The sequence below is a fragment of the Cervus canadensis genome, chromosome 19, assembly GCF_019320065.1.
Source record: "Cervus canadensis isolate Bull #8, Minnesota chromosome 19, ASM1932006v1, whole genome shotgun sequence".
Classification (NCBI taxonomy): domain Eukaryota; kingdom Metazoa; phylum Chordata; class Mammalia; order Artiodactyla; family Cervidae; genus Cervus; species Cervus canadensis.
Genome location: NC_057404.1, coordinates 24,413,216 through 24,439,299, shown reverse-complemented (window position 1 = coordinate 24,439,299; position 26,084 = coordinate 24,413,216). Strand labels below are relative to the sequence as shown.

Sequence of the window (26,084 nt, the reverse complement as noted above, 5' to 3'; positions counted from 1 at the left end):
GCAGTTCAAGTCACTTTTGAAAACAAATTCTCCAACAGCCAACTGCTGATGGTTTCTCTGCCAAAGAAAGGTATCTAAAACTTTTCATGATTAATATGCTACCAGGAATAACAAATACACTGTAATGTTGTGTTGTATTTGATACTAAAAAACTGAAGTTAAGTTAGGAAATTATGTTTTGTAGTTACCCAAGGTAAATGATGATGGTGGCTTATCAGTTATGAGTAGTCTGGCCTCAAAATAGCCTTGTTATATTTGCCCTCTTGCTCCAATCAACAATAAAATCCCCTGGATGAAGTTTAATTTAGTGAATCAATTATTTTGAAGGAATAAGGGCACTGAGATTTTATTGGGTAGATGTTATTATGAAGTAAATTTAAACAAAAACATGAGTATAAATACACATAATCAAGTGCTCAATATTTTATCTTTTATATTAGTTCCTAACTATTATCTAGTAAGCTGTTTGTCACCGTAACGTCTTTCGAATAAATAGGGAAATGATTACTTTAGGAAAAATTAACTGGGGCATAGAGAGAGAAAGTGAATGATTTGGAATTATCTAAGGAAAAGATAACAACTACAGACTTGACAGCATTTATTTTTCAAAGAAAAAGTATTTGTGCTCACATAGAGTATAGTAGCTAGGTATTTCTTTTTATTTTTAACTAAAGTATAGTTGTTACAATATTATATTATTTTTAGGGGTACAACAGAGTGATTTGATATTTCTGTAGATTATATTTCATACAAGTTATTACAGAATATTGGCCATATTCCTTGTGTTCTACATTACATCTTTTACTATAATTTATTTTAAACCTAGAGCTTGTATCTTTGATTCTTTTCCCTTATCGTCCCCTCTCCATACCCCTCTCACCACCAGTTTGTTCTCTGTATCTACAAGTCTGCTTCTGTCTTGTTGTATTTTGTTTCTGTTTGTTCATTTGTTTTAATTTTTAGATTCCATATATAAATGAAAAAAGAGCATTTTTCATTCAGACAGAAAGATTGACTGACTTATTTCGCTAAATATAATGTTCTCCAGGTCCACACTTGTTGTTGTTGCAAATGGAAAAATTTCATTGTTTTTTAATGGCTGAGTAATCCTGTGTGTGTGTGTGTGTGTGTGTGTGTATGCACCACATTTTCTTCATTCATTCATCTGTTGATGAACACTTAGGTTGGTTCCATGTTTTGGCTGTTGCTAATAGTGCTGCTTGACAGCCTGAGCACAAGAGATAAAAAGAAGTTAATTTAAAAGATATTTCAGAGAGAAATTGACCAGAGTTTAGTGGCCAATTAGCTGGGGGCAGGGAGCAGAAAGTAAGGGGCCAATCATTCTAATTTCAGCAACCTGGCAGCTAGAGATACCGATGAATAAATGATGGTGATCATACCAGTACATTTGGCGGGTGGTTTGAGCTACATCCGTGCTTGGGTGTTCAAAGAGCAGTGGGCAAATGGCCAGCTTCAGGGACAGCTAATCCTTAACTCATGGCCCAGGTGTCATCAGCCACAGTTCTTATTCATTTCTCACTTTGATTTGAGAGTTATTAGAGTCAGACAGAAGACATTCTAACTCCTAAATTAACTCAGTAGATCACATCTATCACTCTTGATCAACCAGTCAGGCCGCCCCACGGGAGGCCTCTGTGTGCTTCTGTCGCTTCCTTCTCAAAGCCTTTTTTGTTATTCCCCAACATCTTTCCAAGGGAGTTGGACTGATTTTTGTCTGACAGTCTTCTCAAATATCAAAGTCAAGATGTGTGCTTAACTTAACAAGATTGGGACTTACTAATTTTACCTTTTGTTAAAAATGAGTGATACATTTGTTTTGCAAAAAATGTAATAATGTCTATTGTTTTTATGCAGAAAACTTTGTCATGTACTACTTCTTTTAATGCTGTCATTTGAGGCACAAGCAGCAGAACTATTTCAAGTCTGCATTTAATAAATGCCTATAAAATACATAGTTTCCAAATATTGAGGATATTAAGTCTATGTTAAAAAACACTCCAGAGGTAATATGTAATGTGTTTAAATATTTGAAAGACTAACTCAAAAAACAATTTTCTAATATACATGAGGAAGCTTGCATTTACGTAATTTAATTCTTTTATCCAGTAATTTCAAATCTGGGAGAAAATAATCTAAATTTGTAGAAAATAATCTAAATGTGTATATATACACACAGAGATATTTATCTCAGTGCTATCTATAAGTAAAAAAAGAGCCAAGGGGGGAAATCTAAATATTCAAAAGCCAGGGAATGCAGTCAAATACAATATACTGTAACTATATAATGTAATATTATGATTGCCATTAAAATGATATTTACATTTTAATAATAAGGTTAGTACATATGAAAGTATGCAATGTAAGAAAAGGATAAATATTTGGTATGGTTGCAATTATTAATGAATGTACATCTATGAAAAAAGATGTCACTTATTATTTGTTGTTACTTCAAGGTAATGGAGGAGGAAATGGTAACCCACTCCAGTATTCTTGCCTGGAAAATTCCAGAGACAGAAGAACCTGGGAGGCTACAGTGCATGGGGTCACAAAGAGTCAGACATGACTAAGCAACTGAGCATGCACTTCAAGGTAAAGGAGTGTCATTATCTTAATAATAATGTGTTGTGTAGTGTGAATATGTCACGTGTTGTGTGTTATACTCCAAGTTGCTGCCATGAACATGAATACTTTTATAAATAAACCACTCACCCTCTCAACTCCAAAGGAGAAAGAGGAGGAGGAGGAAGAGGAGGAGGAAGGAGCAGACATGCAGATTACTCTCAAGGGCAGAACTAGGATCAATACTGTTGGAAGTTAAAGGAAGGCTGCCTTTGGGCTCAGCATGAGGAAGACTGTTCTGCAGTCACCGTATAGGTATTTCCCAGAAGAAGCAGGAAATACCAAAGAGGTATTTCCTTGAAGAAGCTGCTCCCTGGTAATGACAGAGGGAATCTGTCAGGGAGCTGGATGAGGGAAGGCTCCCTGTAAACTCTTGGGTTCTCTGGTTTGGGGGATCTAAGTGCTCCATAACTCAGCAGAAGTTTGTTTCTTTTCCTACAGAAAACATTTTTTTTTCTTTTTTTATTTGCATAATACTGATAAATCTCACATTCCTGCCAAAGGAATGAAAACTCTTCTTTTCTGCCTTCTTGAGAACATAAAATGAAATATAGAATGAGTATTGGCCTCTTCCCTGGTGGCTCAGTGGTAAACACTCCTCCTGCCAATGTAGAAGATGCAGGTTCGATCCCTGGGTCCTGAAGATCCCCTGGAGGAGGAAATGGCAACCCACTCCAGTATTCTTACCTGGAAAATCCCATGGACAGAGGAGTCTGGCAGGCTACAGTCCATGGGGCTGCAAAGAGTCAGACATGACTGAGTGACAAAGTTGACTGAAAAGTGAAAGTGAAAGTCGCTCAGTTGTATCCGACTCTGTGACCCCATGGACTATACCATCCATGGAATTCTCCAGGCCAGAATACTGGAGTGGGTAGCCTTTCCCTTCTCTAGGGGATCTTCCCAACCCAGGGATCGGGCCCAGGTCTCCTGCATTGCAGGTGGATTCTTTACCAGCTGAGCCAGAAGGGAAGCCCAAGAATACTGGAGTGGGTAGCCTATCCCTTCTCCAGCGGAACTTCCCGACCCAGGAATCGAACTGGGGTCTCCTGCATTGCAGGCAGATTCTTTACCAGTTGAGCTATCAGGGAAGTCCACAATATTGATTGGCCTCTTATTAAAGTAACTTTATTAAAGTAACTTCAGCTCTCTAGCTTTGAAGCTGCACGGGATCTGGTGGAGAATATTTCTGCAGCCCCTGTGCAGGAAATTCAAGCCCAGAACTCTCTCAGTCAAGTCAGACTTTATCAAGGGGCTCTCTGTGATCCTCCTTGGAAATGTTTGGTGCCCTTGCTTTTCTGCCTGGTGGCCTGGGTTTGGGGTCCTTTGTCACTCTGGTCCTTGTCCCCAAGCACCTGCCTCCTCCCTCATGTTTTCATGTCATCTTTTCAGTCCTATGCCCAACTGCTTAGGGCCCAGATCATGGTTAGGGGTCTAATAATAAAATGAGTAAAACCTTTCTAAAATAGCAATGAAATGAATGTGGTCTTCTTTTCAAGTCATCTATTTCGACATGCTGGGATTTTCTTTTCTTCATGGCTAACAGGGAAGGTGGTGACTGGTGAGTGAGGGAGTTTTAAATCTGCAGACCTTTATGGATCAACAAATCATAGGCCATATCTCATATGGGTTCAATAAAAGCCAGTTTTATGACATCCCATTTTTATAAAAATATCAGCTTTTAAGTCAGGCTGCTGATTTTTTTAATATCTTATTTTTTTTCTTTTTAACAAATGTCCTTTTCCCTCACACTTAGTTGAAAATTGCATTGCATCCTCTGTGATCACTTATTTATGGACGTGGCTTTCTGCAATACTGGTTCAGGAAGAGTGTTAACAGAGCAGGGTGCTTTTGTTCTTCCCTAAAGAATCTGCCTGCAATGCAGGAGACCCCGGTTCAATTCCTAGGTCAGGAAGATCCCCTGGAGAAGGGATAGGCTACCCACCCCAATATTTTGGCCTGAAGAATTCCATGGACTGTGTAGTCCATAGGGTCACATATAGTAGGACACGACTGAGCGACTTTCACTTCACTTCACTTCAAGTGAATAGAGAGACCCATTGGAAAGTTTCATTTTATTTGTCTACTTTGTACAGATGACTATGTTTTTGGTAAATATCTGATAAATTGGCAATTTTTATTTCCGCTTCCAAGGGGAAAAGCAATGGCTCTAATAACCAACATTCACTGACAAATAGTAGCAATAAAAATGTCCACAGCTTCAATATCATGTAGAATTGAGGGTTTGTCGTCATTCTGAATTGTGGCCTTCCAGGTTGCTGATGGCAGATTATGTTTTGTTTGTGAGATGGTGTGTGTATACACAATGAAGGAAAAAAATTAAAGCAATGTATCTTAACTTTGTAGTTTTTGTACATAGGATTATTATCGATAAAAATAATTTCATCCTGCTCACTTTCCCCACAGAAGATTCTAGTAGGAAAATGCTTTTTTAAAGGATGTACTTACTGCTCTATCTCGCAGCACAGGAACTGACATATAATAAATATATATTGAGTGAATAAGTGAATTAATAATATTTTTTTATTATGACATATTAACTTGGGTCAGTGCCACTGAAATAAATTACTATTCTACTCTGGGAAGTTTGACTGAACATATTGGGTTGTTTGAGGTATTTCCATATTTTATTTATTTGTGTTGTTGAAAATAGTGGAATTTTAGACCATTCACATTTTTAAATCACTCACTGAGTTCACTATTCATTGAGATCCTGAAAGACAGGGAAGCCTGGCATGCTTCAGCCTGTGTGGTTGCAAAGAGACGGACATGACTTAGCGACTGAACGATAAGAATTGAGTTCATTAGTTCCTACAAAATGATGTGACAGAAAAGAGAATATGTGAAGTTATGGGTTATAGCCCTACACCAAGAATATCCCATCTAGCTTTTTAATGTTTTGTTTCCTCACTGACAAAGAATGCCACCTTCTCTACCTGATTCTAACACTTGTTTTGTGCTTGAAAAAACTGTGTATGAAAGACTGTAAGCATAGAATGCTTGTAAATGTCAATTATAAATAACTGGTGGCATGTTTATGAAATAAATAGAGGTATCCCTTGACATATCCTCTATATTTTACTCCTTAAGAATGTCACAAAATTGGAGGAAAAAGAGAATGGAGAGAGGATTAGTCTGATGGTCAACTTGTCTACCAATAACACCCAGTTATGCAATCAAAAACTAACCTAAGTGTTGCTCTGAAGGTATTTTGGAGACCTGGTTAAGAAATTGCCCTGGAAATGTGAGTGGTCTTCATCCAACCAGTTGAAAGGCTTGAAGCAAAAACTGAGTTTTCTTGAAAAGAGAATTCTGCTTCAAGACAGCATCAAATTTGCCTGAGTTTCCAACCTTATCTATAAACATCAGACGTGCATATTTATATGTATATGTATATACACATATGGGATTCCCTGGTGGCTCAGATGGCAAAGAGTCTGCCTGCAATGCGAGAGACCTGAGTTGGATCCCTGGGTCAGGAAGTTTGCCTGGAGAAGGAAATGGCAACCACTCCAGTATTCTTGCCTGGAAAACCCCATGGACAGAGAAGCCTGGCAGGCTACAGTCCATAGGGATGCAAAGAGTTGGACATGACTTACCGACTTCACTTTCACTTTCATATACACATATGTATGTATGTATGTATGTATGTACACACACATATTTGTGTGTGTATGCATGTGTGTACATATGTGTGCATATATATATATATATATACACATATGTATGTATGGCCCGAGACTTATAATGGTTTGACTGGTTTGACTTACAATTTTTCAACTTCACCAACGATGCAAAAATGAAATACATTCAGTAGAAACTGTACTTCGAATTTTGATCTTTTCCCTGGCTGGCAATATGCCGTCTGGTAGAACCTTTTTCATGATGTGGGGCAGTAGCAGCGACTGGTAGAAACCCATAGTCCAAAGTCAGCTATGACCTCACGAGGCTAATCCAATGATACACTTACTATTCTGCACCCAGGCAACCATTTTGTTTTTCACTTTCAGCACTGTATTTAATAAACTACATGAAATATTCAACACTTTATTATAAAATAAGCTTTGTGTTGGATGATTTTGGCCAACTAATGGAAGTGTTCTGAGCACATCTGAGGTAGGCTAGGCTCAGATACGATGCTTAGTAGGTTGGGTGTATTCAATGCATTTTAGACTTAAAATATTTTGAACTTACCCCACTGGTTTTATCAGGATGTAAGCCCACTATAAGTTAATAAATAAATAAATAAATATATATGTATGTATGAGGTGGTTTTGTTTTTCTACGATACTGGGAAAGAGTGGGCAGAGCAAAGTCACGTTTTTGTAATTATTTTCCACTTTATAGTATCTTTTCAGACCTAGTAACATTTTTTATGCTTGCAGTATGACACAACAGATCCATGTATGGTGAATCAGAAAACTGACAAGCAACACAGTTTAAAATGTACAGCTGTTCCACTAACAGTTTGAGCAATGGGAATCCCAAGAGTTGTCTGAGCCGAGTCCCTACACCTCAGATCAAGCATAAATTTCCAAATGTTTTGAAGCCCGGGCTCTCGTCATTAACACTGCGCTGTCAGTCTGCCAAATGGGAAGTGGTTTATAATTGCACAGATGTTCCCCTTGGTATTTAGGTAAACAGGAGTACATCAATAGAGTTGGTTTTGCGGATTATAATATATTGATTGATTCTCTTTAGAAGCAGAGAACTGCAATGCATTCAGGCCTAAACAAACAAAACAAAGAGTTTGGGGGAGAAAAACAAACAAACAAACAAACAAACAAACTTGCTTTGAACAGCAGGAGACGACGTTTTGGCAGCTGAGCAGGGCAAGAGCTTCATGAGCCGCTCTTTAATGCTGCGCTTGGTGCTGTTCTGAGTGTAGAGGAAACCTAGAAGATATGGGATGCGTTCTGTTAATGCCAGCTGCAGAGAGAAACCTGGGCATGCTGTCCATGTGCCAGCAGATGCCATGGCAGGCAGGAGCTAGGTGCAGCCATATGTGCTCAGGCAATCACAGGCAGAGGGTTGGGACCCCAGGAGGAAAAAAAAAACACCAAAAAACTAACTAAATCCTGGTTTTCCCTTTGCTTTTCTCACCTTTTAGGTTTATTTTATGTTGCATTAGATCATGATTACCCCATAAGCAAAGAATCATGCAAACATATCTTTTAGGTAGCAAAAATAAGGTTTGCTGAGTCTTAAATTGGGAATACAGCCAATATCACTAAAAGAGTGAACTGGATTGAAATTTCAACATTCAAACCAGTGTTAACGGCCCACGTGACATTTTCTGCACTCATCACTCCCTGGCTTTGCTTCCAGGGGAGTGGGTGCTCTGCATAAATCATTCACACCGCAATCACCTGTTAGTACCTTTGCCTTCCCTGAAAGTGAGAAAATTGATGTCCTTGATATGCAGCTTCATTAGCATAAGCTGATGTGCCCAGAGATGGGACATCCTTCACATTTTCACATGTGGACATTAATGGATGGGGCTTATCCAAGCAGAGTGATTCTAAAAGACACAGGGAGTATTCACAAAGTGTTAACTCAGTAGATGGAGCAGTATCTGTGACTTCAGGTAGTTAGTGAGGACTCAAGGAAAATCAGTAGTGACCCAGTGGGCCAGCTAGCAAGCGCCTGAAAACCTGCTGGTGCCAGGAGCCATATCTGTCCAGCTTAGCATCAACTTGCCCATTCTGAGTGACCAGAAGCCTGAATCTTCACGTCTCTATATAGATTGCCTTCCCAAATCAGTTTGGAAAGTATAGAATACAAAGCAAGAGCAAAAGTACTAATTTAAATCAAGGTTAGACCACCCTCATGAACTTGGCAAATGGACCCTTTGTTGCTTTTCTACTTTATAGTTCCTGCCTTGGTGTTATAGGAAGTCCTGAGTGCAAAGCTACTGTTCTATTTCCCTTTGGAGCTATTCATCCTACCATTGGAGCCCATTGGCTAAAAAGCCTGATAGATATGATAGATCTTGTGTCGAGATGATAGTAAATGACATAGATCATATTGGATCATTTCCCTACTTAAAAAAATCCCTAAAAGTTTCACGTTGTCTTTTTAAAAAAAAAAAAATCCACTTTCTACCACGGACCCTGGTCCCCTCACAATCTGGCCCTTCCTCACTCTGACAGCATTGTTCATCATCTTCCCTGCTGCCTGACCATCAGCCATTGGCCACGCCACCCTTCTTGCCTGTTCCCACACCAGGCGCCTCCTCTGCCCTTGACACTTACATGGTGTGAAATATCTTGCTTACTTGATAATGCCAAGTGCTGGTTGAGAGTCTGGCACACAGTAAGAGATCAATAAATGTCTGACAAATGAGTGAACAGATTCACTTTCCATACCAAGGGAAGATCCAATTTCATTTCCTAGATTAACATCTAAGGAAGCTTTTAAACTTGTAAAATCAATCTGATTTACATACTGCAGACTCTGGTTAGCTTCTTCGTACTACATTTCTAAAGGGACACATCTATCTAAGTATACTCTCCTCGTAAACCTGTCTGGGCCATGATGATTTTGCTTTAGCTTTTCAAGCAGGACATTCTGCTTCTTCCATTGGTGTCCTTTCAAACCTTCATGCCACTGTGTGTAGTCAGGTGGGTCCTTCAACAATTACCAACTTCTACCAAGGATGAGATGGTTGGATGGCATCACTGACTCAATGGACATGAGTTTGAGCAAGCTCCAGGAGTTGGTGAAGGACAGGGAAGCCTGGCGTGCTATAGTCCATGGGGTCCCAAAGAGTCAAATATGACTGGGTAACTGAACAACACCACCACCTGCTCTTGCAAACTTCAAAACCGTTCAAACATACTCATCTTGATAAAATTTTCCTGCCAGTTTGCAGCCTTCCAGAGGGAAGAACTCCCTCCCTCCTCTGCTCTATCTTCTCTGTTGTCCCTGATTCACCCCCTCCCCCCTTGCTCTGGGCATCACCCCCTCTTGCAGAGACCTTCTCCTGTCAAGGTGTTGGAGAGGAAATGTTCTACTAACCTTCAGCAGGAAGAGAGAGACTATTGTTACCTCTTACCCAGCTTCTAAGTTTCAGATTGGACTTCTTGATATCTAGCCAAACTCTTTTCAGACAGTTCCTAAGCTTCCGAAGGCAAGAATACTTTGTCCACCTGATGTGAAGAGTCAATTCATTGGAAAAGATCCTGATGCTGGGAAAGATTGAGGGCAAGAGGAGAAGGGGGTGGTAGAGGATGAGATGGTGGGATGGCATCACAGACTCGATGGACATGAGTTTGAGCAAGCTCCAGGAGCTGGTGAAGGACAGGGGAGCCTGGTGTGCTGCAGTCCTTGGAGTCACAAATAGTCAGACAGGACTTAGCGACTGGACAGCAACAAGGCAAACTCTACAATCATGCCTGAAATTGGCACATAGCAGACACGTAAGAAGTATTTGCTGGTTGCTCAGTTTCCTCATTTTCCTTTAAATTCTGATATCTGCCAAGCTCACTCTCTCTTTGACAGGTTCCTAGACCCTCAGGCCTGGGTGTGGAGAAGGGACCTTTACAGCTTCTCAAGTACTTAAGTATTAATGTTGATCTTCATGCCTTCAGCCCCATCACCAAGTTAGTAGTTAATGATGTTCTTGCCTGGAGCATCTTTTGAACCCCCACGTGGGACTACAAAGTATACAGGCTTTTGTTTTTAATCAGCAGTTGGAAGTCTTAGTTTCTAGTCCCTGTTTTATTACTTCAAGCCAAGTGACCTTAGGCAGGTTATTAAACTTCTCAGTATCATTGTCTTTTCTTTACAAAACAAAAGGCTTTATACTAAAAAGATCTTGGTTGTCAAAACATAGTTTTAAAGTCCGTTTTAGGAATATATTTAAATGTAAATTGTATATGGTGACTACCTTATTTTTATTGTGTTTTCTCCTCAGTGAGAGCTTTAGCTTCCAGCAGATAGGACGTGGATATCATGGAATCCTCAGGCTATCTTTCTCACTTTTCTCTCTCTTCCCCTTCCAGTCTCTCCTGCTCAGCTATCAGATCACTCTGCACTTTTCCCCTTAGAGTGTCTGAGTGTTCAAGAATGGTAGTAAAACAGCTGAGGTAGATCCTGGCACCATGGTCTTGGGTAACTTTATTTAATCTGAATCTCAGTTTCCTCATCAATAAAATGGATTAATAAAGGTATTTATCTTGTACTATTGTTAGAATCTAGTGAGATAATAGATAAAGCACTTAGTATAGTGACTGTTCATAACATAGTTTCAACTAATGTTAGATATTATTTTTTCTCAGTCCTTTGAGCATACATCCCAGACCTTTCTACATGCTACTATCTTTGTCTGAAATTTTGTTTTACCTCATTGTGGCATTCTCTTCTGCCATCTTTGAGATTTCAGTTCAATAATCACTTCCTAAGGAAAGCTTTATCTGACAGACCAAACTAGATTATAAACAGCTTTACCATAAGCTCCTATAAGTTTCCTATATTTCTCCTTCATAGCATTATCACAAATATACTTAAAACAATTGATGATGCAATTATGTTTTTAACATGTCTTCCCTACTACAGTGTAAGATTGAAGATTTCCACTTCCAGCCTTTAGAGAATAAATAACTTACTGGAAGTATTATCTCACCATAAACATATAGCTGGACAAGCATACCTCAGAGATATTGCAGGTTCTGTTCCAGACTGCTGCGATAAAGTGAATATAGCAATAAAATGAGTCACATAAATTTTAGGTCTCCCAGTGCATATGGAACTTACATTTATACTATACTGTAGTCTATTAAGTTTGCCAAAATATTATGTCTAAAAAACATTGTACACATCATAATTTAAAAATATATTATTGCTAGGAAATTCTGTCATCTAACAATACAAAGTTGCCACAAATCTTCAATTTGCTGAAAACTGCAATATCTATGAAGCACAATGAAGCTAAGTACAATAAAACGAGGTATGCCTGTACAGGAGGCAACTGTTCTCAAGGACTGAACAATAAGCAATGTAGAACTACGGTACTGGAGAGGGAAGAAACCCCTGAGAGGAGCTCCATGAATGCCCAGCTCCCTCTGCCTGGGGCATGTTCCTTCCATAGATCAGAGAGATAAGGCACAAGCTCAATGTACTGAGGTAGAATTTGCAAGGCATGGTGCTGGAGAAGAGAGAACTGTTATGTGTGTCAGAGGAAAGGACCCATGTGAGAATTAAATGTGGCCATTGTGATGTTTCATTGTATGTGTCAATGTAACTGGGCTAAAAGTTATCCAGATAGCTGGCAAAATTATCGTCTCTGTGTATGTCTGTCTGTGAGCATGTTTCTAGAACAGGTTCTTTAACTGGTAGATTGAATAAAAAAGAATACTTTCATTAGTGCTGGTGGACATCATCCAAGAGGTTAAGGGGCTTGAATAGAACAAAAATGTAGAGGAAGGTGGATTTGTTCTCTAACTGAGTTCGACATCCATCTCTCCCACCTTCAGACATTGGTGTTACTGGTTCTCAGGTTTTTGGACTCTGACTGACTTACATCATTAACCTGGTTCCCAAGTCTTCAAGTTTGGACTGAAACTATCATCAGCTTTCCTGGGCCTCTAGGTTGCAGCTGGTAGATCATGGGACTTTGCAGCCTTTGTGATTGTCTGAGCCAATCTTCCATAATAAGTATCTTTCTGTTTACCTGTATATATCCTGTTGATTCTCTTTCTCTGGAAAACCCTGACTAATACAGTCATTGACCAAGGCCTGGGTGATGCATGATCGGGGACATACTTCATAAAACTCAGTAAGTAAGCTGTTGTAGGACTGAGAATTGAACAGAGGTATCAGAAATCATTCACTACTATGAGATACTGGAGGTCTTGCCAAGGCCAAAAAAGATAAATACATAAATAAGAAGAAAAAAAAAAACTGAGAAAGAAGGACAGAAAGAAATTGCACTGAACACTTCTGGCATGCACTTAAGAGCTCAAATGGACTATGCTTTTAGAGTAAGGATCATCACCCAGAGTAAGAGCCACATCCTGTAACTAATTATGAAATAAAAATGGACCTATCCTAACATTTAATATAATAGAATTGTAGTTGTCAAGACCAGAAGTGCTAATAACTGTGGAATGCCTTCCAGAACATTAGTCAAAACATTTTGAAGGAAGATAGCACAATCTAAACTCCGTATGGTGTACTGTAACAAAATCCATCTGAGCTATCAAACATTAGCGGACATGTGAAGGACTAGAAAAATGTGACCCACACTCAAGAATTTTTAAAAAGCAGTCAATAGAAACAGACCCTAGGATGACACAGATGTTGGAATTTCAAGGAAAAAAATAGCCATAAGAGGTAAACAAGTGAAACATTTCAGCAGAGAAATTAAACCACAGAAGGATTCAAACGGAAATTTTAGATGAGAAAAGCAAAATATCTAAAAAGAAAAAAAATTTTTTTAGATGGGCTTAATAGCAGATTGGGGACTCCTGAGGAAAGAGTTGAGAGCTTGAATGGAGGTGAAAAAAGACAAATCATCCAATCTGAATAACAGAGAGGAAAAGGGATTAAAATATAAACAGATCCTTAGTGATTTGTGAGACAATATCAAATAGTCTAACGTAAATGTAATTAGAGAACCAAATGAGACAGGAGAGAAAAAATGGAAAAATAAATGGCTAAAACATTCCAAATTTGTTTGCCAACATCAATGTACGTATACAAGAACCTTGAACTTCAATAAAGAAAATTACAAGATGAATCACATATAGGTATGTCATAGTCAAATTGCTGAAAAAAGTTAGAAAAAATCTCAAGAAAAAGCAGACTAAAAGGACATGCCTTACATATAGTGGTAAAATAATATGATAACGGTTTTTGATGAGAAACAATAGATGACAGAAAACAGTGGAATTATGTGCTGGAGAGAATAAACAGATTTTCAACCCAGAATTCTATATTCTGTGAAAATAGATTTTTTAGAATGAAGATGAAATAAAGGTATTTTAAGATAAACTAAAGCTAAGAGAAATCATAGATACCAGACCTGCCTTAAAAGCAATACTGAAGGAATTTCTTCAGGCTGAAAAGAAATGACATGATATAGGAACTTAGAGCTCCATGTAGAAGTGAAGAACACTGGAAACTAAAAATATGTGAATAAATATAAAATATTATCTCATTTTCCTATTTCCTTTGTTTAAAACAACAGAAAATATTGTGGGGTTTATTACATTTGTTGATATTACATTTCTGACAATAATAGCATAAAGTACGGGGGAAAATAAATGAAATTTTACTGCTGTACATTTTACACAAAGTGGGACAATATTAACTCTAAGTAATCTGAATAAGTGAAGGAGACATATTATAATCTCTAGATGCCAGGAAAACAAATGAAAATAATAAAAGGAGGTGCAGTTAAACATCTAGTTGAGGAATTAAAATGTAATATCAAAAGTATTTGATTAACCCCAAAGTAGTCAGGGACAGAATAGAGAAACCAAGAGACTATACAGGAGAGTAGACTTAACATTTTACCATCATGAAACCAGAAGCTAAATCTTTCTTATTCATGACTGTATGCCCATTACTTTCCACAGTGCCTAATATATAAAGTGTTCAATCAATATCTAATGAAAGCATGAAACTAGACTCTTTATCTTACATGATGGTCTCAAAATGTGCACATTGGTGGCATGTCTGTAACTGGCAGATTCATTTAGAATCTGCATGATATGCTTCCTCTCATCATGGAAACAGTGTCTTCTTCACCAACTGGATATTTGTGTGTGAAGGCAATCTACTAAGGATGCTACTGAGAGCATTCCCCAGCTAATAACACTAAAAAGAGATTAATTGGTGAAGGTAGGTCAACAAGCAAATTGCCTTAATATGGATGGCATTTTACCCCCATAGAAACCAAACACTCTTGGATAGATTAACTGTATCACATAAATATTTATTTACTCATTTATTTAAAAAGCACTTACAATAATGCATATGTTGTAAATAATGTTTGTTGTAGAACTGTGGATGCACAGTGGTCGTACAAGAAAAAAATCCCTGCTCTCCAGGGTGTAACCATCTACACTGATGGTAACCTCTAATATAACCCATGATGGATAATTCAGTTTCTTTTATTAAGCCTGAATTCCCTGAGGGGAGGACTCTGTTCACTCATTAATACATTATTCAAAAAAAATTATTGAATGTCTTCAGTATGTTTTGTACTATCCCAGGTACTAGGAACACTTCCCACTTTAATTGATCTTATAGTCAGGGAAGAAAAAGTAATAAACAAAAATAAGTAGCAAAAACTAAAGTTTGCCAGATAGAAAGCAGGACTGAGACCTATTGGTGAACAGGTTGGGAGGTGGAGTGGGAAAGACATAATTTTCAGTGTGGTGGCCAGGGAGTTTTCACTGGAGTTACATACCAGCAAAAATACCTAATGAGCTGAGAAAGTTTCTTATCCTACTTTGATTATTAGCAACCAGCACATGTTAGGCACTAACATATATATTAGTGATTCATCTTACTCATTTATTAATTTACTCAATATTTTTTGACACAATGGACAGGCTAATAGCTTAAATTAATTGGCTACATAAGTGGCTGAATCCAATAATCTATCATAAATTTATTGCCTTACAAATAAAAATTAAGCCAACTCCCTTATCCCTGCAACTAGAAGTTAAATCAATGTACTAGGGTACTAGTACTTCAAAAATCAGGAAACAAGATAATACAGAAAAGAGAATAAGAAGTTAGTGTGCAAGTAAGTAGGCTACTTTGAATTGTGATATAACTGAATGAAAATTCATTCATGTTTATCAATAGGAAAGGTTTCATCTTGCAAAGCCTGACACTACTAAGAACACCACCATTATCTCAGTTGCTCCATATTTCTGACCCCTCCTCATCTCAACAGTGTATAAACAAGTGGTCGTTTTCACAGACTGCTTTCCAGTTACACAAAAAATGCAATTATATGTAAATGACAGGCTTCCGGGTGAGTGATTGGCCATGAATTATGAATTAAACAAGTAATGATAATGGTAACAGAAGTGGTAATTTCACCATAATGAGAATTACCCTTATCTGTCTCCTTTATCTAGGAGAGCTGATAGCAAGAAGGAATATTTCCTGTGGCTTTGCATGGGAGTAAAGGCTTCTGCTCCATAATCCATATCCCTATTTAAGCTTCCATCTTGTGCTTCCGAATTATGACCAATGTGTTTCTTCCTAGATCCTAAACCTGTGGATGTCTGTTGGAGAAAAATGGCTAATAATGTTTCCACAGACACGGTGTCTTCCATGAATCAATAACTAGGACAAAATCAGTAGGCATTGCAGGGGCCCTGTGATCCTGTCTGGATCTCCTTTGAGTCTGTGACAAGGGGCCTTGTGAGCAGTGACTTGGTGCTGGAGTGACTGCAAATAGGAACCTACCACCAGCATGTCAATTTTTAAAATGGGCTTAGAGCTGGGGCTTCTCAGGTAGCATGTGGTAAAGAATCTGCCTGCCAAGGCAGGAGACGTAAGAGACACAGGTTTGATCCCTGATTCAGGAAGATACCCTGGAGAAGGAAATGGCAACCCACTCCAGTGTTCTTGCCTGGGAGATCCCGTGGGCAGATGATCCTGGTGGGCTACAGTCCATGGGGTCTTGAAGAGTTAGACATGACTGAGCAACTGAGCACGCATACACACACACACACACACACACAGCTGATAAATACACACACACACACACACACACACACACACACACACAGAGTTCATTTTACCTTTTCAAATTTATTCCTGAAGAAACAGGACTCCAGATAATTTGGAGTATGTACTCTGATGATAATTCTTGCTGAAAATTGCTATCAAACCACATCAATTGTTACTGGATGCTACAGGCAGCCCCCAGTTATAATGGTTCATTTTTAAGAAGGGCACCAGCAGAGTTAATGGCCAAAAATCAAGGGGAAATGCCTACATTTAATTTTGCAGCGTTGAATGTTGTTGCTATCACACCGACCTTCCTGTTTTATTTCATCTGATTGTAAACCAAGTTACCTCTTTATTAGTTAATCTAGAAGAAGGGAGCCAGAAAGTGCTTGAATTTGCTGGAAATAATCTACAGACTCTAAATGCAAATAGAATAAATTTGGCTCTCCTGAGAGTTGCCACTTGAGGACACCTGTTTCTTGTAAACGAATGCTGGTCTGTCAGCCTCTCTCTGCCTTTCCTGTGTTTCTCTCTGCCTCTGTGTCTTTAGCTGTTTCTCTCTTTCTTCATTCTTTCTCACTTCCTTCCTCTGTGTCCCTCTCCCTGACTGTCTCTGTTTCTCTGGCTCCATGTCTCTCTGTCTCTGCCCTTCTTTGTGTCTATTTGTGTCTCTCATTTCCCTTTCTCTGCTCTCTGTCTCTTTGCCTCTGTCTCAGTCTCTCTCTCAAACAAGACAGGGTCTCATTTGATTTTCTTTACCTTTGTGTTGACTGCATGCCTCATGAAACATTTAGAGAGAGCCTTAGTCAGCTTAGATATGGGATAATCATTGTAAACTACTGCTAGGTGAATGTCACTAAACAACTAGACTGTCAAAAGCTACAGTGCTTTCCAAACCAGTACTGAGTGCTCCTGTTCATCCACATTTCTGCCCTGCTCTATTGGCAAAGCTCACAAGAGCATGTTAACAGAAAATAACAACCTGGCAAAGGTATCTGCTTTCTTTGGGATCCTTTAAGATTCATCATTGACAACAACATTGTAAAGCAATTTTCCTCCAATTAAAAAACAAACTTAAAAAAAGCAAATAAAGAAAATATTCATCATTGAATTCTAATTTTCCTTTGCTCCTCTGCACAGATTGCCCAAACTGCTTATAAGGTGATAGATACCTTTTGTGTGGGGTTGGGAAATTGTTTGGAGCTCCCTATAGATATGGTGACAAGGTCTTCTGTTGGTCCAGGACAGTGCCAATTTATGCGTTGTCCCAACATTCAGTTTGCTAACACTCCCTTTTTGTGTTCAAAATGTTCTGGTTTGGATGACAAATGATCTAGTCATGCTTATTAGCACCTAGTAAGGTCCGTTCCCACAGAGTAATGTGCAGTCATTGACTCCATTCAACTATCAGCAATGTAAACTGTGCAACTTCATTTTTAAAATGGTATTTAAAAATAGCTATAATTAGTAGGCAAGATAAAATAAGGGTAAAAATATACGTATTTGCATAGGATGGAATATTATTCAGCTTTAACAAAAAAAGGAAATCCTGCCGTATGTGAGAACATGGATGAACCTAGAGGGCATTAAGCTAACTGAAATAAGTCAGTCACAGAAAGACGGAATTCTACTGAGAGGAAGCCTCCAGAACAGTCAGATTCATAGAAGCAGACACTAGAATGGGGCTTGCCAGGATCTGGGGCTGGAGGGAGGGGATACAGTGTTCCCCTGTATAAAGTTCAGTTACATGAGAGGGGTTAGGTCTGGAGATCTGTTGTATGCAATACAACATAGCACGTCTAGTTAAGCAGATGCTGCTGTGCACTCAAAAATTTAAGGGGGTAGATCTCATCTTATGCAACAAAACAATGTAAGTAATATAGCAACATAAAAAATGCAATATAAAATTGTAGGTAACTTGGGTAACATTTGTAGTGGAAAGACTTACAGCTTTGGAGTCAGTCAGTAATGGTTTGAAAATGTTCTGCCACTTTTTGTTCATGAGATTTTGGGAAAGTAACTTAGCTCACCGAGCCTGTTTGATCTCAGCTGTATCACAGGAATGATAATAATTCAGCCTTGGCTATGTCCTGGGGTGTTAGGAGGTTCAAGTGAGGTTACATATACATAGCTCCTGGCGAGATAAATGTTCTCCTCCTGAAATGTGTTTAAGGCTTAGCACGCAACTCAAAAAGGAGTATTTCAAAATGGATAGCAGTATCTTTTTTTGATATAGCAGCAATTAAAGCATCCCCCAAATCTCTATCTTGCATATTGCCCCTTTAATAATAATTGTAATTTAAATATGAATTAAACCTAAACCCAACTGCAGTTATTCCTCCAAACTAAATACAAATAACCCATTTTTAAATATAACCCATTAAAATATATATATATATATATAACTCATTAAAAAATATATATTGTTTTAAGTGCTTTTAATCATTACCTATTTTATAATTTTAAATTTTCCTTTGGAATTAGTCAATCATGTATTTGAAATTAGAAAGCTAGTTATAATTGAGTAAAGTTGAGTCTACTGATGATAAGAAACCACAAATGTAACTTATAAATCAAGTTTTAATAAAATTTGATATTACAAAGTTCACTTTCTTATTAATCAGAGTGTTTATTACATAATGAGTCTTTCTGTCTCTCCCCTACCCCAGTCACATTCATTTTAATATAATCTAGAATACCCTGTTCATTTTATGATTGGCCAGTTACCTGAATATTCCCCTTTAATAACATGCTTGAAAAAAAATAATAAAAAACTGTTTCCCTTTATTCATTCTACTCAGCTCCTTTTAGTATAAAATCCTATAGAGTCTCATAGTCTGTTATAAGAACTTTGGCTTTTACTTAGGCAGAAAGTGAAAGATTTTGAGCAAAAGAGTGAGGTAATCTAACATAAGTTTCATTCTAAAAATATTCATTGCATACCAACTAAGAAGTGGCAAACAGAAACCTAGTTTCTGCTCTCATTAAACTTTGAGGAAGGTAAATATGAATAAAGAATTAAAAAATAAAACAGAAAATTTCTCTAAATTACACTTGAATATGATTTTGCTTTAAGAAACAATACAGATAAATAATGCCTAAAATTCAGGCTTCTAACAATGACAGTACCAAGAACTTTCTATGTGCCAAGTACTTTAAAAGCATTGTATCATTTAACCTTTACAAGAACTCCATGTGGCAGATAATATTATGATAGACAAATCACAGGTGAGGAAATTAAGCATAAACAGATGCATGCAGCTTATAAGTGGCAGTACCTGGATGTAAGCACATGTCCATCTGTTTGCCTTCTGGGTCTGACATTCTGACTTCCTTACTGTACTCATGATGGCTCCAATAAAAACCTAGACTACTTCACTTACTGAGTGTGTATAATTGTGTAACCTTCAGCTACAGGATATTTGCTTCACTTCGTAGAGTGATTTTTATTTCCTGCCATGCCCCTTCAGTTAGGTTTCTCACAACTCATGTTATCTTGATGAGTATATATGAATATAGTACTGAAAACTTGGTGACCTGCATTCTTCTACCAGAAATATTGCCTCTAATTCCATTTTTTACAGGACATCCATCAAATTCCCAGTGGTATTAAAAAATAATAATGCAGTTGAAGAGAAAGCTGCACTAGGAGATCCAATTTCTTCATCTGAAAAATAGGGGTAATAATATGTGACACTCACTAATCTCAAGGAAGTTAGGAGATGAATGAAATAATTGTCTCTGCAAAATTTCTCAAATACAGAAGAAATAACATATAATCCATTATAACTTCCAATGTGAAACAGTACTTTCCTATCCTTTTGGGCCTCTGTATTCAATCTTAATCTTTCACCAATGTATTTATTCTACAGAACTATTTGTCTATTAGCCTAACAAATAGTATTTGTTGAGTATATTGTAAGTAGGACCCTGTACTAGGCACTTGGGATAAAAATAAAATAAGATATGAAATGAAGCTCATGTTTACTATTTTTTGAATACCAATTACTTGGTCTTGGCTGCTCATGAGAATCAAGAGGGTAGCTTAGAATAACTATCCCAGCCTGATCACTCCAGACTATCTAAATCGGGTAACTCCAAAACAAAGCCATTTTTCTGTTCTCAGCTGATCCCATACCGGAGAGATTTAGTTGTACATTTCTGATATCGCAAACTAGCTGTTTCTACATGGACATTGTTCCAGGTTGAGAAGGGTCTCTCAGAAATTCATGCTCATTCTGAACCTCACAATGTGAGGTTTATTTGGAAAGAGAGTTTTCTCAGATGTGATTAGCTAAGATGAGGTCATACTGAATTAGGGTGGGCTTTAAATTGAATGTCTTGTGTCCTTATACGAGAAAGGGCGCACACATACACACCACAGAAGGAACCATGTAAAGACGGAGGCAGAGACTGGAGTGATGCAGCTATAAGCCAAGGAAAGCCCGTGATTGCCGTCAGCCACCAGAAACTAAGAAACAGGCGGGAAACAATCTCCTTCAGAGCCTTCAGAAGAAACCACCCATGCTGACACCTTAATTTCAGACTTCTGATCTCCCAAACTGTGAGAGAATAAAATTTTGGTTGGTTAAAACAGTTTACTTTATAGTTGACTTCCGTGTAGCTCAAACAGTAAAGAATCTGCGTGTGATGCAGGAAACCAGGGTTCCATCCCTGGGTCAGGAAGATCCTCTGGAGAAGGGAACGGCAATCCACTCCAATATTCTTGCTTAGAGAATTCCACAGACAGAGAAGGCTGGCGGGCTTCAGTTCGTGGAGTCGCAAAGAGTGGGACACCACTGAGTAACTAACACACAAACACTTTACAGGTATTTAATCCAGATGCTCTAGGAAAACTAATACAGACATCAATTAACAGTTTTTTAAGTATGCCAGAAAAAAAATAAAATTATACCATAGCTCTGTATTCATTCTCAATATCATATATGGAGTCCCTCAAAATATAAGAGGGACTCCTAGTCACTTGTGACATCTTAATAGTACTGGTAGGTTGTGCAAACTGCTGCTAATCATATTCAATCTAGGTAAATTAATTCATTTCACACTACAGTTGAGTGATTTTCTAACTGTGTGTGGGTGCCATGTTCTTTATTCTGTAGTTGCTGCTGCTGCTGCTGCTAAGTCGCTTCCGTCGTGGCCGACTCTGTGCGACCCCATAGACGGCAGCCCACCAGGCTCCGCCATCCCTGGGATTCTCCAGGCAAGAACACTGGAGTGGGTTGCCATTTCCTTCTCCAGTGCATGAAAGTGAGAAGTGAAAGTGAAGTCGCTCAGTTGTGTCCAACTCTTTGTGACCCCATGGACTGCAGCCTACCAGGCTCCTCTGTCCATGGGATTTTCCAGGCAAGAGTACTGGAGTGGGCTGCCATTGCCTTCTCCGTTATTCTGTAGTTAGGGTTAGGTAAATCTCTGTTGAAGACAGGCATTCACAAAGACTAACCCAGAAATAAGGGTCTTCTCAACTTTGTTTCTAATTAAGTAATCAGATATTTATTGAATATCAGGTGACTTTCCTTATCACTCAGACTAATGACCAGATTCCCTACAATGGCCTACAAAGTAGGTACAAGCCTCCCACAAAAATTCATCAGTCTGTTTTACCTCCTATTTCACTCTACTCATTCTGTCTGTGCCACCTGCTAGTGTTGGCGTCTGAAACATCTTATCTCAAGTATCTTCAAGGTCACTTCCTCACCTCGTTCAGGTCTTTACTCCAACTTTACCATCTCAGCGAGAACTCCTCTGACCATTTTCCCTCACCACTCTCTGTATTTCTTTCCTGCTTTATTTTACCTCATAAATTGCTTTATGTTGTTAGCTGGGTTGTGTATCCCTTCCCCCAGATTCATACATAGGGAAGCCCTGGCCCCCAGTACCTCAGAATATTTGACAATATTGGAGACATTATTGGAGCTTTTAAAGCAGCAACTAAGTTAAGACGATGTTATTAGGATGGTCCCTTATTAGAATGGCGTCCTTGTAAGAAGAAGAGGAGAGACACTGGGATCGTGTGAACGCAAGGAAGGGCCACGTGAGGAGGACACAGTGAGAAGGTGGCTGTTTGCCCAGGAGAGAGGGTCAGGAGGAATCAAACTTCTAAGACCTTGATCTTGAACTTCTAGCCTCCAGAACTGAGAAATTACATTTATGTTGTTGAAGTCACTCAGTGTTTTGTTGCTGCTGCTGCTGCTGCTGCTAAGTCACTCCAGTCATGTCCGACTCTGTGCGACCCCATAGACGGCAGCCCACCAGGCTCCCCCGTGCCTGGGATTCTCCAGGCAAGAACACTGGAGTGGGTTGCCATTTTCTTCTCCAATGCATGAAAGTGAAAAGTGAAAGTGAAGTTGCTCAGTCGTGTCTGACTCTTCGCGACCCCATGGACTGCAGCCTACCAGGCTCCTCCGTCCATGGGATTTTCCAGGCAAGAGTACTGGAGTGGGTGCCATTGCCTTCCCCGATGGTTTTGTTAGAGCAGAGGAAACTAATACGGTCAGCCATAAAATGTGTTGTCCAATCTGGAACACCACTGAGACAGGAAAGGGGGCACTATTAATATCAATACAAGGCCAGTTGGCATAAGCTGTGACTTCCAGGGTGTAGCAAGACTTTCGGTAGCCCTATCCATAGAACTGGTCACTGTTATCATGTGATGCACTTTGTGTGTGTGTGTGTGTGTGTATGTACGCCCATGTGTGCTAAGTCACTTCAGTCATGTCCGACTCTTCATGACCCTATGGACTGCAGCCCACCAGGCTCCTCTGTCCATGGGATTCTCTAGGCAAGAATACAGGAGTGGGTTGCCATGCCCTCCTCCAGGGGAGCTTCCCAATCCTGAGACTGAACCCGCATCTCCTGTGTATCCTGCATTGGCAGGCAGATTCTTTACTGCTGAGCCACCTGGGAAGCCCATCACACACACATGCACCTCTTAATGCAAAAAAGATGCTTAGACATTCTAAGCAGTTAGCAAAAACATAAATGCAGATTTTTAACTCATTAAATTCATTGAAATGATTAATACTAGTCACAATATTGTACATGTTGAGGTACAAATGCTTCCCACAAATCATGTCAATATGGGTCCATAATGTCATATTTAACTAAACAGTATAGTTGGAAAGATCCATAACACTTTAATCCTAAATTTTCTAACGGCACTATAGAAAAATCAAGGACAGCAAATCAATGTCTCTAAGATAGATACAAGTAGCTCTTCCTTCTAATTTGACTTTTAGTAACTGATGCTTTAGGCTGACACACAGTGTGAAATACTGTCCTTGAAGACAGGCAACTCGGTCTGCCTCTAGACACTTTTATTTATTAGAGACCGAGTCAGGAAAATCTGAAGTTAAAATTTATCACAGCAGCTGAGGGGCTATATCTTGCTAAAGAAAATTAATTTTATGCCAGTTTGGTAGACATTGTCTGATACCTTTCCATAAATAACCAATTTGACCACATCAAAATACTGCCTAAGATAATTTTTTGAGTTTGCATATTTTGAATGCAAATTCAAAATAGTATCATATAAATATTAAAGTCTCATACCATGTGCCAATTTGACAGTAATGCAATAGTCAAATGTTTGTTACATTTGTCAAGAATTTCATAACTTAGAAGCTTGCAGGCTGAATGAATGGTGAGATATGTAAAATATCGCTTTAAGGCAAATATCCCTTGATGTTTGTAACAGAAACTCCAGCCATCCTTTTCAACCTTACAGAAACATCTAATTAAGAACTTAAATTACTTGAGGTCATCAAGAACATGCTCTTTAAATAAAACATAATCCCTCTATAACTCACACTAACTAGGCTTCACCCCAAATACAGTGGGAATAAAATTTTAATCCTGAAAATCCTTAGCATCACTCATTTCAATTTCACAAATGTCTGTTGATGCTTTAGTTTGATCCTTAATGCCTTCTCTTCCTAGGGATCTTAGAGTTTTATTGGAGAGAGAATGAACTTTTAGGAGATAAAAATGAAAAAAAAAAAACAAAACGCTTTATTCAAAGGCTGATTCTGTGTCCTCCTCTATCATTCAGAACTCTTTACACGGTATTGAAATTATTAGATTCTCTGGCTCTTCCAGGTCTCCATTAAATGAAATAGAGGGCTATTTTCGAAACCCCAACCATCCTATTTCAGACATCTACTATGACTAAATATTATAAAAGGCACATTATAAATACTGTCTTGTATAAATTTCTTAAGAATCATTTATCAAGGAAGAAACTAACTCAGAAATGTTTTAGTGCACTCAAGATCTGAAGTCTAAAAACTAATGGAATGTGTCTGTGAACCTGGTCTGTCTGAACACCAAGGCCACAATACACTATTTATATTTCATTCATCTCTGTCTCTCCAGCATCATACTTGATGAGTAACATTGGCTGTTTAATACATATTTGTTAAATGAATGAATCAGTCAATGTTGGTTGAATTCCAAAGGAGAAAGGAAGACTCCTTGTTAATGAATAAATCATGACTTTTTCAAGGTTTCCAAAAACAGTTAGCATTTCCTTGGGATAATCTGAAATGCCAGATCCTAGCAAACCTATCTGTCAATTGGAGAAAAGGACATTCAGAAAACTGAGCCTTGAAAACTTGCTGAGCTGTCAGTTCCTTATTCAATGGCCGTTGGTGTTAGGCTGCTGATTACCGGGAGTTGTGGGAGCAGTAGGGAACCCAGCATTGTCAACAAACTTTAATAGTCTGAGGTAACAGTGCTCTTAGAGTATACTCAGTTTGTAAGGAACAGATTAAAGTTATGGAATTGAGATAAGATATCCTTACAGAGAGAACACAATATTGTGTTCTCAGGCTAAAATTTCACAGGAAGCTTGTGCAAATGGTTTTCTGGATAAGATAAACTGTTGTTGTAGAGTCACTAAGTCATGTATGACTCTTTTGGACTCCATGGACTGTAGCAGGCCAGGCTCCTCTGTCCATGGGCAGAATACTGGAGTGGGTTGCCACTTCCTTCTCCATCAGATCTTTCTGACTCAGAGATCTAACCTATGTTTCCTGCATTGTAGGCAGATTCGTTACTGCTGAGCTGCCAGGGAAGTCCAAGGGAAATTATGGATCCTATCTTATGCTCTGTATGAGTAAGGCCACTGATTTCGGCATGACCTCAGGATCCCAGGTGTATAGAGCCAAGCAGGACAATTTGTCTAATGGATGTTTTTTTATAACCAAGATAGATCCGAGGTTCATGTAGGCTTCTGGGGACAGCTGAAAAAGTTTGAACTTCTTGTTAATGATGATAGTAACACATGCCTTTTTGGGAGTACTTTACAAAGCACAACCCAATTTGATCATCAAAACAGACCTTGTAAAATAAGCTGAAAGGGTATACTGCAGCACAAGGAACATAGCCAGTATTTTATAAGTGTAAATGGAGTATGACCTTCAAAAAATGCAAATCACTGTCATAAGCTTGAAACTCATATAACACTCTACACCAACTATATCTCAATTTTTAAAAAAAGTTTGAAAAGTAAAACAAACAAAATCCGGTCCTGAGATATACATGTTTGGTATTATATTTTGCAAATAAGAACATTTAAGAAAGGGAATGTACCGCTCAATTGCCATCTAGCTGAGACGCTATTCCAAGCCTTCTCACACTGCTTCCTCTTTTCTGTTCTAGCTACTTAAAATGGTACTCAGACTATCAGCCTCATCTGGGAGCTTGTT

General features: G+C 38.5%; 1 protein-coding gene across 5 annotated transcripts in view; it reads right to left on the bottom strand.

Annotated features, from left to right (window-relative positions):
• Positions 1-26,084, bottom strand: part of KCNIP4 (potassium voltage-gated channel interacting protein 4) — a 1,241,727-nt gene that overhangs the window by 118,737 nt on the left and 1,096,906 nt on the right. The window contains exon 2 of one of the 5 annotated variants that reach the window (XM_043438745.1): positions 7,452-7,553. The exons of the other annotated variants lie outside the window; for them this stretch is intronic. Within the exon in view, the coding sequence (XP_043294680.1) occupies positions 7,452-7,553 (102 nt within the window). The remainder of the gene's footprint in view (positions 1-7,451; positions 7,554-26,084) is intronic. 5 annotated transcript variants of the gene reach the window in all.